We start from the raw sequence: 13,743 nt of genomic DNA on the forward strand, positions 1-13,743 counted from the left end.
ACTCAATCTAAATTATAGTCATGGTCCCTTGTCAGTCATTCTTATCCATATAACACTGTTTTATTTCCTGCAGGACACTTATCAGAGATTTGTATATTATCTGTCCCCATTTGAATGTGAGCTTGGGGAAGGAGGGGGAAAAAAAGAATGTGAGCTCAGGAGAGCATGAGAACGGGAACCTTGTCTTTCTTGTTCAGTGCTATACTCCCAGTGCCTTACTATTGTGTCCAGTACAAAGGTATATTTGATAACTGTATGTTACTTCAGTGAGTGAATGAGTGTGAGAAATTCTAAATTGTACTTTCTTGAGAGATACATAGATGATATGCTGCATATGTTGTCTTAGAAAGACCCTCGAGAGGAGTGTTTGCCTTTTTACTTCACCTGTTTGCTAAGTAATCGGAATAATTTCTCTTTTTTTTTGAGTCGGAATCTTTCTCTGTCACCCAGACTGGAGTGCAGTGGCACGCTCACAGTCACCCCAGCATTGACCTGCTGGGCTCTGGCTATCCTTCCACCTCAGCCTTCCAAGTAGCTGGAACAACAGGCACATGCTACCACACCCAGCAATTTTTAAAATTTATTGTAGAGACGAGGTCTTGCCAAGTTGTCAGGGCTGGTCTTGAACCCGTGGACTCAGGCAATCCACTGGCCTGGGCCTCCCAAAGTGCTGGGATGACAGGCTGAGCCACCGAGCCCGGCCAATAATTTCTTAAGTGGCAGTAATATGTTCCTAATGGACCAAAGATTTGCTCTTTGGAAACTTTCATTACAGTTAGAAAGTTAAAACGATGAAACAGTATCCTCTGTTTAAATGGTAATTTTTTTTTTTTTTTTGGTTTGGTTTGTTTTTTTAGAGGCAGAGTCTTGCTGTTGCCCAGGCTGGAGTGCAGTGGCATGATCTTAACTCACTGCATCCTGGAACTCCTGGGCTCAAGCAGTCCTCTTGCCTCAGCCTCCTCAGTAGCTGGAACTATGGGTATGTGCTATCATGCCCGGCTAATTTAATTTAATTTTTTTGTAGAGATGGGAGTCTCTCTATGTTGCACAGCCTGGTCTGACCTCAAGTAATCCTCTTCTTGTAGCCTTCCAAAGTGCTGAGCTTACAAGAATTAGCCATTGAACCCATCCTAAATGCTAATTTTGTAATGCATAGTGCTTTAGAAGCTTAATGGCTTTATACTGTTATTATAGCATTTGTAACATTGAAGAATTATTACATTTGTCTGTGTTTCTCTCCTGCTAAAGTGAGCTCCCTAAAAATAGGGCAATGCCTTATCTTCAACATCTCAAATAGAATATTGCAGGTCTTACATAAATATGTTTAATAATTGACAGTGATTGAGTTTTGTGACTTCATGAAGATGGGTGAGTTGAGTTTAGCTAGGTTGAAGTTTGGGTTTGGTGGCTGCTGAGAGATAAGGCATACCTACTCAGGTTTGAGAATCATTCATGGTGATAAAAACAATCAAAGGGGAGAGCAGGAAAAGCAAAGGACCAGAATCTGAGCCTTGGGAATAACGTTGGAGAGTATGAGGAAGGATGGGAATTCCTGGAGGAAATACTGAGAAGAGAAAATACAGGATGACAGAACACCAGGGAGAGAGCAGGAGACCATTGATGGAGTTCTTGACAGTGTTTACAGGTACTTCCTTTCTTTTTTGTTTCTAGTCAACAAAAGAGAAACTTTATTGAGGCCCCAGGGCCTTGGGGCTTTGGCCTGGCCGCCCTGCAGGGAAGGAGGAGCCTCAGAGGGACATTACTTGACCTTCTTCTTGGGGCACAGGTGTGGTTACACTTTTTGCAGCAGTTGACAACACAAAGGTGCAGGGGAGCATGACGCCTGTGGCCAGCCATCCTGTCACAGGTGTATTTCTAGGTGAGCTGAGGGAGGGAAGGCCCAGTGATGCCACCTGGCAGGTGATGCGCCCAGTACAGGTGGATTCTGGGTGCCGCAGTCTGAGATGTGCACCCATCCTTCAGCTGTTTGCCTTCATATATTTTAAAGCCTCTATAAAAGTACACTTTCTGAACAAAAATCTGGAAGGGAGAATTCCCATCCAGATTTTATTTGCAAGGATGTAAAAAGGCAGGAAAATCTGGAGTAAGGCTACCTGTTTTCTCTTCCCAGTTTTTAAAGTGCAGATGTATTTTCAAGATAAGAAAGGCATATCTGAAAAAAACAGGAAGAACTTAATGAGGGGAGACATTGAAGCTACTGAAGAAAGATGGGGTTCATTTGAACATACGGAGAAATTACTTTTTGTGAGATGGTCCTTTTTCTGAAACAAAAAGGAAAGATGATTTAGTAGGTTTGAAAATGGAGATGCGTTGAAAGATCTATCCAGAGCAAATGCAGAATGGCCTTTCTTTCCTAAGAGAGGTTGGAGGTTCAGGTCTTCTGTAGCAGTTGATATAAGAAGCTTAAGGGGAGTGGGATCTGAAACTGCTGCTGGGTGCACAGCAGAGGCTGCTGAAGTGGCTGTGGGTGTATTTTTAACAGAATGGTTTGCTTAGTCAAAGTGCCTTCCATCTAAGTAGAGAGACGGGAAATGTTAAGGTGACAGTGGCCCTTGCTGTTATATTAGCCCAGTTGAAACTGAGGGGAATTGGGAGTCTAGAAAAGTTGTAAGGACCACATGAAGTATGTGAGAAAGAAGTTCAGTTTAAATAGAGATGTCTTTGCTATTGTGGATAGTGCTGCAATAAATATGCGTGTGCAAGTATCTTATTTGTAGAATGATTTGAGTTCCTCCGGGTATATTCCCAGTAGGTAGATTGCTGGGTCATATGGGAGGTCAATGTCTAGTTCTTTTAGAAATCACCACACTGTTTTCCTAAGAGGCTGCACTAGTCTGCATTCCCACCAGCGGTGTAGTAGCGTTCCTTTTTCTTCGCATCCTCGCCAGCATCCATGGTTTGTTTTATTAATGATGGCCATTCTTACTGGGATTAGGTAGTATCTCAATATGGTTTTGATTTGCATTTCTCTGATGATAATAGCAAAAACATAGAACCAACTATGCTGCCTGTCAATACTGAACTAGACCAAAAAAAAGTAGTACATACATAATAGAATATTACGCAGCCATAAAGAAAGACAAACATGTGGACTTAACAGCAACTTGGATGGGTTTAGAGTCTATAATATTCGGTGATCTGTCACAGAAACAAAGAACAGAGTACCACATGTTCTCACTCATAAGTGGACCCTGGACATTTACCATAACGCTATAAGAAAGGGATTGGCAGTAGCGGGATATTGCCAGGGTAGAAGGGGATGGGACACAACATCAATAAGGGTACCTTATCTCTAACCAGGCAAAGTGGGGACCAAAGGGAGGACCAAATTTTACCTGTACAATGACGACTTGTATACCTCATCTTGAATTATACTCCACATCTTTAAATTTTAAAAAAAGTAAAATAAATAGAGATGTCAAAGGCAACCCCAGCCTGTGGATGACATAATCCATGAGATAGAGGAGTTTTCTTTCAGCAAAATAAAATAATTTACTTTTGGTAAATGTGAAAAGATCTCGTTTGATGAAATGAAATTTACAGCTACTTAAAATGTACCTTGTTTTACTTCAGAATGTAACTGTAAGTAGTCTTAAGTTCTTTGATCAAATATACCAATAAGGAGTTAATATTAAAATATTCAGATTTACTCCAGTGAATTTGTATAGCATTTCCTTTTTCTCAATTGTTATTTTATATACTTGATACATTTAATTTTTTAATGATAAATGTTTTCAGGAGTGCATTCAAATATATGGCAAAGTTAAGAAATTAAACAGAATTTTTTCAGTACCTTGACTGACTGTTTGTTTTAAAGATATTAACTAATCTTTGTGACCTTACTCCTTTTTCTTCTTCTTCTTTTTAAATAGACTGTTTGGATTGCATAAGAAAGTCATCAATATGGTACACAATTTGCTTTCCAGCCATGACTCAGACCCACGGTACTCTGACCCTCAGATAAAAGCTCGGGTGGCTATGCTGTATCTACCTCTGATTGGTATTATCATGGAAACTGTCCCTCAGCTGTATGATTTCACAGGTACTTAGTGTAATTCGGTCAGATTTAAAAGCAAAACTCATGTTTACAATTTTAGAACATATATCAAGGGGAAAGATCTTATTTTAGGAAAATAAGATAATGTGCACTGAGAAAAGTAAACTTCCGTATTTAATCATCTTGCTAAAAAATCTTAACTATTGAGAGAATTCACTACAAGATTCCTATAAGTAGTTCTTAATGTTGAATTTTAAAATAAGGATCTTATAGCAATTCTATACCTACCTTCTAGGAATTAGGTTTATGTGAAAGTGTACTGTGCATCTGAAAAAGGTACAAGAAAACTTAACCTGTCTGCCAACCTCAGTTTTGATTTTATTCATGTATGTCATTGAGATTAATATTCAACCAAATATAAGAATTATGTTTACTACTAACATTGGGTTAATAAGTCAATATCATATTGCTTCTTCAAAACTAGACCCCACAAAGTTTTATTGCTCTTGTTTTCTGTATTTAGAATTTACTTAAATTGGAATTTACTCAAATTTAGTATTTACTTAATTGTAGAATTTAGGTTGCAGTAGTATCTTCTTTAGGGCAAATGAAGGAATTTATACTAGCAAGCAGCCTGATAAAGTACTTGCAGTTCAATAAAACAAAAAGATTTCATGAGCATCTAACATGGATTAAGAATTTCAGGCCAGGCATGGTAACTCATGCCTATAATCCCAGCACTTTGGGAGGCCGAGGTGAGAGGATTGCCTGAGCCCAGGGGTTTGAAACCAGCCTTGGCAACTTGGTGAGACCTCATCTCTACAATAAATAAATAAAAAATTATCTGGGCATGGTGGCACGTGCCTGTAGTTCAGCTACTTGGAAGGCTGAGGTGGAAGGATCTCCTGAGCCCAGCAGGTCGAGGCTGCAGAGGCTGTGAGTGTGCCTTTGCACTCCAGCCTGGGCGACAGAGTGTGAGACTCCAACTCAAAAAAATAAAGAAGAATTTCAGCAGCTGCTGGTGCTACAAAGCTAACCAGCTCTTTGCCTTTAAGGGTCTAGTAGTTGAGTGTAGTCTTCCAGTATCTGGATCACTAGCATGAGTTTCCTTACCTGAGGGCAGAAATATTTATATTATTATATCTTGTTTTACTTGTATGTTTTTTTCTGCAAACTATAAATTATTACCCTAGAGATGAGTTATGTTTAAAATACTTAAAATATTATCTAAAAGACATAAACCTAATGATAACTATTTTATGGTAGCAGGTGTTTCTTTTAAAGAATAATGGAGAATGGGAAAAGGAATTTCATGCTCAATAAACTGTTAGTTGAGCCAGACAGTTTTGTAATTTATTTTGGTTTTTTTTTCTTCAGAAACACACAATCAGCGAGGAAGGCCAATTTGTGTAGCCACTGATGATTATGAAAGTGAGAGCGGAAGTATGATAAGCCAGACCGTTGCCATGGCAATAGCTGGAACATCCGTGCCTCAACTCACAAGGCCTGGCAGTTTCCTCCTCACATCGACGGTAAAACAATCCACCTACAGAAATTGTTTCTGGAAAGACAAATATTTACAAGACATTGATCTTAAATTACTGAGATTATTTATCAGCTGATGCAAAAGTACTCTGAGGTTTTTTTTTTGTTTCTGAGTTGGAGTCTCACTCTGTCACCCAGACTGGAGTGCAGTGGCTGCTTCCGGTCACCACAGCCTCGACCTGCTGGGCTCCAGCGATCCTTCCGTCTCAGCCTTCCAAGTAGTTGGAACTACAGGCGCACGCTACCACACCCGGCTCATTTTGATTTATTGTAGAGATGAGGTCTCGCCAAGTTACCCATGCGGGTCTCGAACCCGCGGGCTCAGGGAATTCACTCACCTCAGCCTCCCAAAGCACGGGATTACAGGCTGAGCCACCGAGCCTGGCTTCTGAGTTTTTATGAAAACATTGAAGTTCCCAGAATATTACCTATTTTCTACCAAACTGTTTAAAATTACCTCAAGTCTTATGAAATAAAGCCCGGTAGCCAGGCTCGGTGGCTCAGCCTGTAATTCTGTGCTTTGGGAGGCCGAGGTGAGTGGATTGCCCTAGCTCGCGGGTTCGAAACCCACCTGGGCAACTTGGCGAGACCTCATCTTTACAATAAATCAAAAAATCAGCCAGGCATGGTAGCGCGCGCCTGTAGTTCCAGCTACTTGGAAGGCGGAGGCGGAAGGATCGCAGGAACCCAGCAGGTCGAGGCTGCAATGGCCCGGAGCGTTCCACTGCACTCCAGTCTGGGCAATAGAGTGAGACTCCAACTCAAAAAAAGAGAAAGTTCTGTATTCTGTCATTCAGAATTTTGAAAATTGTCACATGATATATAGTTCATTTTCTTTATTTTAAGAGACATTTTATTCTTTATCAGCCCTAAGAAATATTTGCAGTTACTTAGCAATTGAGAATTTTTTAATCTATGGGGATTTACACTTATGTTTCAAAAAAAATTGATATTTACTCCTCCCCTGTACTTTTCCTCCCTTAAAGAGGGAAGATGTAGTGCCAGGGAGGAACCAAGCTGTCAGTGGAGCAAGATTAGGTTCTGAGAGAATTTTTAAAAAAAATAGAGATCGAGTCTTGCTCTGTCACCCAGGCTGGAGTGCAGCAGTGCGATCATAGCTCATTGCAACCTTGAACTCCACAAACTCCTGGCCTCAAGTGATCCTCCAGCTCAGCCTTCTTGGTAGCTGGGACTACAAGCACCACCATCACACTTGACTAAATTTTTTATTTTCAGTAGAGACAGCGTCTTACTGTCTTGCCCAGACTGGTCTCGAACTCCTGGGCTCAAGCAGTCCTGCCTCAGCCTTCCAAAGTGCTGGGATTACAGGCTGAGCCTCTGTGGCTGGTAAAAGTTTGGCTTTTTAGTTTTTGAGTCAGGAGTCTTATTCTGTTGCCCAGGATGGAGTGCGGTAGCACCGTCACGGCTCACTGCAGCCTTGACCTCCTGGTCTCAGGTGATCTTTCTGCCTTAGCCTCTCAAGTAGCTGGGACTACAGATGCATGTCACCACACCTGGCTAATTTTTAAATTTTTTTGTAGTGACAAGGTCTCCCTATGTTGCCCAGGCTGGTCCTGAACTCCTGGGCTCAAGCAGTCCTCCCGTCTTAGCCTCCAAATGTGCTGGGATTCCATTTGTGCACCATTGCTCTCGGCCGTGGCAAGAATTTTTACATAACATTCTTTCAGAAAAAAATGCAGTAATATTAATGGAAGGTACCCTACTTGACGACTTTTAAATAGCTTAATTAAGATGTGGTTTGCATATTTTAAAAATTACCTATTTTAAGAGTATACTTGAATGGTTTTTAGTGTATTTGCAGAATTGCACAGCTATCACCATCACCATCAGATTTTAATACGTTTCCTTCACTGAGAGAAGAATCCTTATGCTGTTAGCAGTCACTCCTACCCCAGCCCTAAACAGCAACTCATCTACTTTCTAGCTGTGTAGAATTGCCTGTTCTGGATATTTCATATAAATGGAATTATATACTATGTGACCTTTTGACTACGCATGTTTGAGATTCATCCATGTTATAGCATGTATTGGTACTTCTTTCCTTTGTTATTACCAAAAAACTCCACTGTAGTAATATACCAGCATTTGTTTATCCATGTGTCAGTTGATCAACAGTTGGATCATTTCCACGTTTTAGCTGTGAGGAATAATGTTGCTGTGAATGTTTGGGTACAAGTCTGTGTGTGTACATATGTTTTCATCTCTCTTGGGTAGATACCTACGAGTGGGTTTGCTGGGTCATATGTATGGCTTGTATATCTGTGATTAACATTTTGGGAAACCTTTAAGCTCTTTTCTCAGTGTGGCTGCACCATGTCTTATTTTCGTCAGCAGTGATCAGGAGTTCCTGTTCTCCAAATCCTCACCAGTACTTGTTATCATCCATCTGTTTGTTAGCTGCTTTAGTGGGTGTGAAGTGGAGTCTTATGTGGTTTTGATTTGCCTTCCCCTAAGTGTCTAAAGAGCATCTTTTCATATGCTTATTAGCATATCTTTTTTGGTATATCTTCTTTCGAGACAAGTCTATTAAAATCTTTTGCTATTTTAAAATAGTGTAATTCATCTTCTTGTTGAATTGAAGGAGTTCTTTATTCTGGTTACAAATCTTTTACCAGATATGTCATTTATAAATATTTCCTGTGAATTAATTGTTGAACTTTCTTCATATTGTTATTTGAAGTATGAAAGTTTTATTTGTTGGTTTGTTTGTTTCAGTCGGAGTCGCATCCTGTCACCCAGGCTGGAGGGCAGTGGCATGCTCCAAGCCACCACAGCCTCCACCTGCTGGGCTCAGGCGATCCTTCCGCCTCAGCCTTCCAAGTAGCTGGAACCATAGGTGCTCACCACCACACTCAGCTCATTTTTTAATTTATTGTAAAGATGTGGTCTTACCAAGTTGCTCAGGCTGGCCTCGAACTCCTGCACTCAGGCAGTCCTCTTGCCTCCGCCTCCCAAAGTGCTGGGATTACGGGCATGAGCACCACGCCTGACTGAAGTGTAAAAGTTTTTAATTATAAATTTTAATATGTCAATATTTTTTATCACTTGTACTTTTGGTGACATTATACCTATAAAAGAATATATAAAGTGCATGTATAAACTATAACAATAAAAGAAATAGCAGCGTACTCACTGCTTAGCTTAAGAAATCAAACCTCACAACTCAGTCATCTTTGAAGTTACCAGTCTGCCCTGTCCCTCCCTTCAGACTGACCACAATTTTATTACCTTACTTTGTCGTTGTTTAAACTTTCCTACAGTGAAGTATACTGCATACGAAAAAAAAATATGGAACATAGATGGACACGTTTTTAAACCTGAGACAACAAACAGCTTTAAAATTACCGTTTGGGATCCAAAAGAGAACACTGGCAGCCCTCTGGAGGTCTTAGTGTGCCTCCTCTCATCCACCGCTAGCCCTGCCCCTGAATGCCTCACTGTCCGTACTAATGAAATAATGGTTTAATTGTGTTTATAGTTTCACCGTCTAAGTTTGCATCTATAAACATTTTAGTTTTACCTTATGTTTTTAGTATTCATTCATGTTGTAAAATATAGCTATAATTCACTGACTTTCATTTCTGGCTGATATTTTATTACCTGACTATAGACCAGTTTTTTTACTCATTCTACTGATCTTTCATTATTGCATACAGCAGTCCTAAGGACTTTCTTTGTATATATCCTATACGCATGTATTCACTTTTATTTAGGGTATTTCCTAGAGGTGAAACTTATTGGTTCATAGACTGTGTGCGTCTTCATCTTTACCAGATAATGGCCAACTGTTGTCCAAAATTAATTTACACTTGTACCTACAGTATGAGAGTTCCCATTCCTTCACATGTTCATCAATACTTAAGAGTTGTCAAGCCAGACTCGGTGGCTCAGCCTGTAATCCTGTGCTTTGGGAGGCTGAGGTGAGTGGATTGCCTGAGCCCGTGGATTCACGACCTGCCTGGGCAACTTGCTGAGACCTCATCTCTACAATAAAGCCAAAAATCGGCCGGGCATGGTAGCACATGCCTGTAATTCCGGCTACTTGGAAGGCTGAGGCAGAAGGATCGCCGGAGCCCAGCAGGTCAAGGCTGTGGTGGCCGGGAGCGGCCACTGCCCTCTAGTCTGGGTGACAGAGTGAGACTCCAACTCAAAAAAATAATAATAATACTTAGAGTTGTCATATTTTTAAAGCTTTGCCAACCTGGTCATTTTTAGTTACATCTCCTTTTATCTTTCATTTCCCCGATATCGTATGAGGTTGTGTACTTTTTCATATGGATTGTTTGACCATTTGAATTTTCCCTTTTGAAGTATCTAGAGTTTATTTTGCCTGTTCTCCATTTGGTTTTCTGCCTTTGTTTTGTTTGTTGTTGTTATTGTTTTTGAGACTGGGTCTTGCTCTGTTGCCCAGACTGGAGTACTGCAGCACAGTCATAGCTCACTGCAGCCTCCACCCCTGAGCTCAAGCAATCCTTCTGCCTCAGCTTCCTGGGAGGCTGGGACTACAAGTGTGTGCCACCACACCCAACTTGGTTGTCTGCCTTTGTTTAATGATTTCTGGAACTTTATATGTTCTAGATCAAGTCCATGTCAGTTATAAGTGGTTCAGATATTTATTCTCTGTAGGTTGCTGTTTCACACTAAATGTTGAATTTGCTGATGAGAATGCCTAATTTTAAAGTATTTAGATTTGTTGATCTTTGCAGTTTGCATTTTTGTTTATAATTGAAGAAACGTTTTCATATTTCAAGATTTGGAAGGCATTCTACTATGTTATATTCTAAGTGCTTTTTTGTTCTTCTTTTTACATTTAATCCTGAAATCTACCTGAATTGGTTTTTTTATGTACAGTGTAACTTTGGGGTCCTGGTTCATTTATTTACTTACTTACATTTAATATTATGTCAAATTATCTTAGCACCATTTATAAAAAAGGGTATTTTCTATCATGTAGAGAAAGTTCTTATCCATTTAAAATTTTTTTCTTGGCTAATTCTTGGCCGTGTGTATATCTACACAGATTTTTAAATCAACTAATAAAGTTCCATTAAAATAAAACAGACTCGGCGTGATGGCTCATTCCTATAATTCTAGCACTTTGGGTTGCTGAGGTTGGAGGATGCTTGAGCCAGGGATTTGGGACCAGCCTGAGCGATGTAGCAAGACCTTGTCTCTACAAAAAAATTTAAAAATTAGCTGAGAATGGTGGCACATGCCTGTAATCCCAGCTACTCAGGAGACTGAAGCAGAAGAATCACTTGAGCTCAGGAGTTCAAGGTGACAGAGTAAGATCTTCTACCCAAAAAATAAAATATAAAAATAAATAAATAAATAAAACAAAAAACAATGAACCTGTTGGGATTTTGGCTGAGATTGTATTGAATTATGGATCAATTTTGAGGAAAATTGATATTCTTACACTATTGAGTATCCAATTTTTTTTAAAGCACAATAGCTCTCCCAATTGTTTAGGCCACCTTTAATGTCTATAAATACATAATCTTTTATAGTTTTCACCAAGGAAGACCAGCATATCTTTTGTAGATTTAGTATTGGTCCTTGTTATTTTTTTGAAGTTTCTATAAATGTTTTTTTTTTCCAAAAATTCTGTTCACTGATTATCAATTGCTTTTGTGTGAAAATGAATTGATATTTGTGCAATGATTTCTATTTCCAGAAGAATTGCTAAACTAATAGCACAGCTGTAGATTCTTACACACACAGTCATCTAATCTGTAAATAATAGCCATGCCGTTTCTTCCTTTCAATTTTTTTTCTTAACTTATTGTACTGGCTAGTACCTTCAGTACAGTGTTGAATAGAAGTAGTGATGTTTACATCTTTAAAGGTAAACCTTTCAACATTTTATTTTTAAATGTATGTTCCGTAAATTTTGGGTTCATAAAAGATATCCTCTTTTGTGTTATGAAAGTCTCCTTCTGTTTCTCCTACTAAGTGTTTTATTTTTTATTTTTTTATTTTTTTGAATTGGTGTCTCACTCGGTTGCCCAGACTGGAGTGCAGTGGCCGCTCCTGGCCACCGCAGCCTCGCCTGCTGAGCTCCGGCGATCCTTCCGCCTCAGCCTTCCGAGAAGCCGGAATTACAGACACGTGCTACCATGTCCGGCTGATTTTTTGATTTATTGTAGAGATGAGGTCTTGCTGCCCAGGCAGGTCTCGAACCCGCGGGCTCAGGCAATCTACTCACCTCAGCCTCCCAAAGGCACGGGATTATAGGCTGAGCTACCGAGTCCGGCTGTGTTTTATTTTTTAATTAGGAATACTAGTTGAATCTGTGGTGGTGGTGGTGGTTCTTACTACCAGTAATTAAATTTCGTGGATTTTTTGTTTGCTCGTTTGTTTGTTTGACTTGGGGTCTCACTGTCGCCCAGGATGGAGTGCAGCAGCACAATCACAGCTCACCACAGCCTCGACCGCCTGGGCTCAGGCAATCCTTCCACCTCTGCCTCCCATGTAGCTGGGACTACAGGTGTGTGCCACCACGTCCTGCTAATTTTTAAATTTTTCTAGAGGCAAAGTCTTACTTGCTGTGTTGCCCAGGCTGTTCTCAAAATCCCAAGCTCAAACAATCCTCCCACCTCAGCCTCTTAAAGTGCTGGGATAACAGGTGAGAACCATCCTACCAGGCCTACTTTGCTTTTTAATCTTTTTTTTTTTCTGAAAGTCTTTCATAATTGAGTTTATTGGTTGTGTTGAGGATCAGTACACAGACATTTCAATTTGTACACAGTTCTTAACATACTGAAAATCGAAAAGCTATGTACTGTTATTTTTAAAAAGCTATTCCAGTGACTTTCCAGCTTAAAATTTGGAGGCAAATTTTCCTTAAGAGGATATCAAGTACCAGTATCTTCTAATGTTGATAAGCTGTTACATACATCCCACCAATTCACAATTTATCATATACACAACATACTCAGTTTTTCAATCTTTCACAACACATTAACAAAGTTATCAGGAAAACAAGACTACCACGACCAAAGATGTTACAGAGTGCACACAATTCTGACAGGGAGAGCCATGATCAAGGAGTGGTTTTCTTTAGGAAACAATTCTACTAAAAAACAACATGGGAATAGAAGTAATTTTAAATGTTCAAGACGTTAAATGCAGGACTGTGATCCATATTGCCACTTAGTATACTTTGCATTATAGGATATAAAAACTGAACCCTCATCTATGGAATGTTAAGCTGATACTCAAGACAGTCAAAGCCTCCTGTAATTCCATATCCCACACTATTTTCTGGTTGTACCAAAAAATAAACAACCAGTGAATGATTTCACCTCTTAAAAAAAAGCATTTACACTTAAAAAATGAGATGAGGTGGGATTCCCTCCTTCTTAAAAATGTTTCTAGAGCTACTAAAAAACTCTCATTCACAAAATAGTTGTTAAAAATATTCCTTTGGATTGTACAAGAAGGGAGACAGGGACCACTGATAAGACATGGGATATGATATTATTCAGGCTTGGCTTCTTTCTCTCCTGCTTCATCAGAGGCTGGATTCTCTTCGGTTTTAGTTTCTCCATTTTCTGCAGGTAACTCTTCTTTAGTTTCTCGGTTAGCCACTTCCGCCTGCTTTCCCTTCGCTCCCCTTTTCACTTGTGCTTGCACTTTTTAATCTGAAGATTGATCCTTTCCCGCTGCCTTTTTTGGCTTTGCTTCCACTTTGGCAGGAGCAGGTTTAGCCGACAACCGCGCCGATCTCCTCCTGGGCTCCTCCTTCGCCGCCCCCTCGGCGGAGCTGACCTTCCTCCTGGGCTTCTTGGCGGCGGCTAGGACGCCTACCGGGTGCCTGCAGGCAGCGGCACGGAGAGCCTTCGCGAAGCTGGGCTGCCGAACCGCTCCTTTTTAATCTTTTCATGCTGTTGGTTTAAATTGATGTTCTAATGTTAAGCCAACCTTGAAATCCTGAATCAAACTAAACTTTTTAATGATATTGATGGATTTGGTTTGCTAATATTTTGTTTAGGATTTGCGTATTTATGTTTGTAAGTAAGATTGCCTAGAATTTTTGTTTCTCATAATATTCTTTTTAGGTTTTGGAGTCAAGTTTAGCCTAGCCTATTACAAAAAGATAGGGAGTTTTCTTTTTCATTCTGTCCTCTCAAGTACTTGTTTAAGATTGGAATCAT

At 39.9% G+C, this 13,743-nt stretch overlaps 1 protein-coding gene and 1 pseudogene across 2 annotated transcripts in view; one reads left to right on the forward strand and one right to left on the reverse strand.

Annotated features, from left to right (window-relative positions):
- The first annotated feature begins 3,898 nt into the window (after positions 1-3,898).
- The window catches only part of LOC103266916 (dedicator of cytokinesis protein 7-like), a 69,224-nt gene continuing 59,379 nt past the window's right edge, over positions 3,899-13,743 (forward strand). For both annotated transcript variants that reach the window (XM_021715784.1, XM_008064530.2), the window contains exons 1-2: positions 3,899-4,063; positions 5,396-5,550. In XM_021715784.1, the coding sequence (XP_021571459.1) occupies positions 3,925-4,063; positions 5,396-5,550 (294 nt within the window). In that variant the 5' untranslated portion in view covers positions 3,899-3,924. The remainder of the gene's footprint in view (positions 4,064-5,395; positions 5,551-13,743) is intronic.
- Positions 13,067-13,743, reverse strand: part of LOC103266921 — a 4,915-nt pseudogene continuing 4,238 nt past the window's right edge.

Source organism: Carlito syrichta, unplaced genomic scaffold (genome assembly GCF_000164805.1).
Source record: "Carlito syrichta isolate Samal-C Ts95f unplaced genomic scaffold, Tarsius_syrichta-2.0.1 Scaffold307669, whole genome shotgun sequence".
Lineage (NCBI taxonomy): Eukaryota > Metazoa > Chordata > Mammalia > Primates > Tarsiidae > Carlito > Carlito syrichta.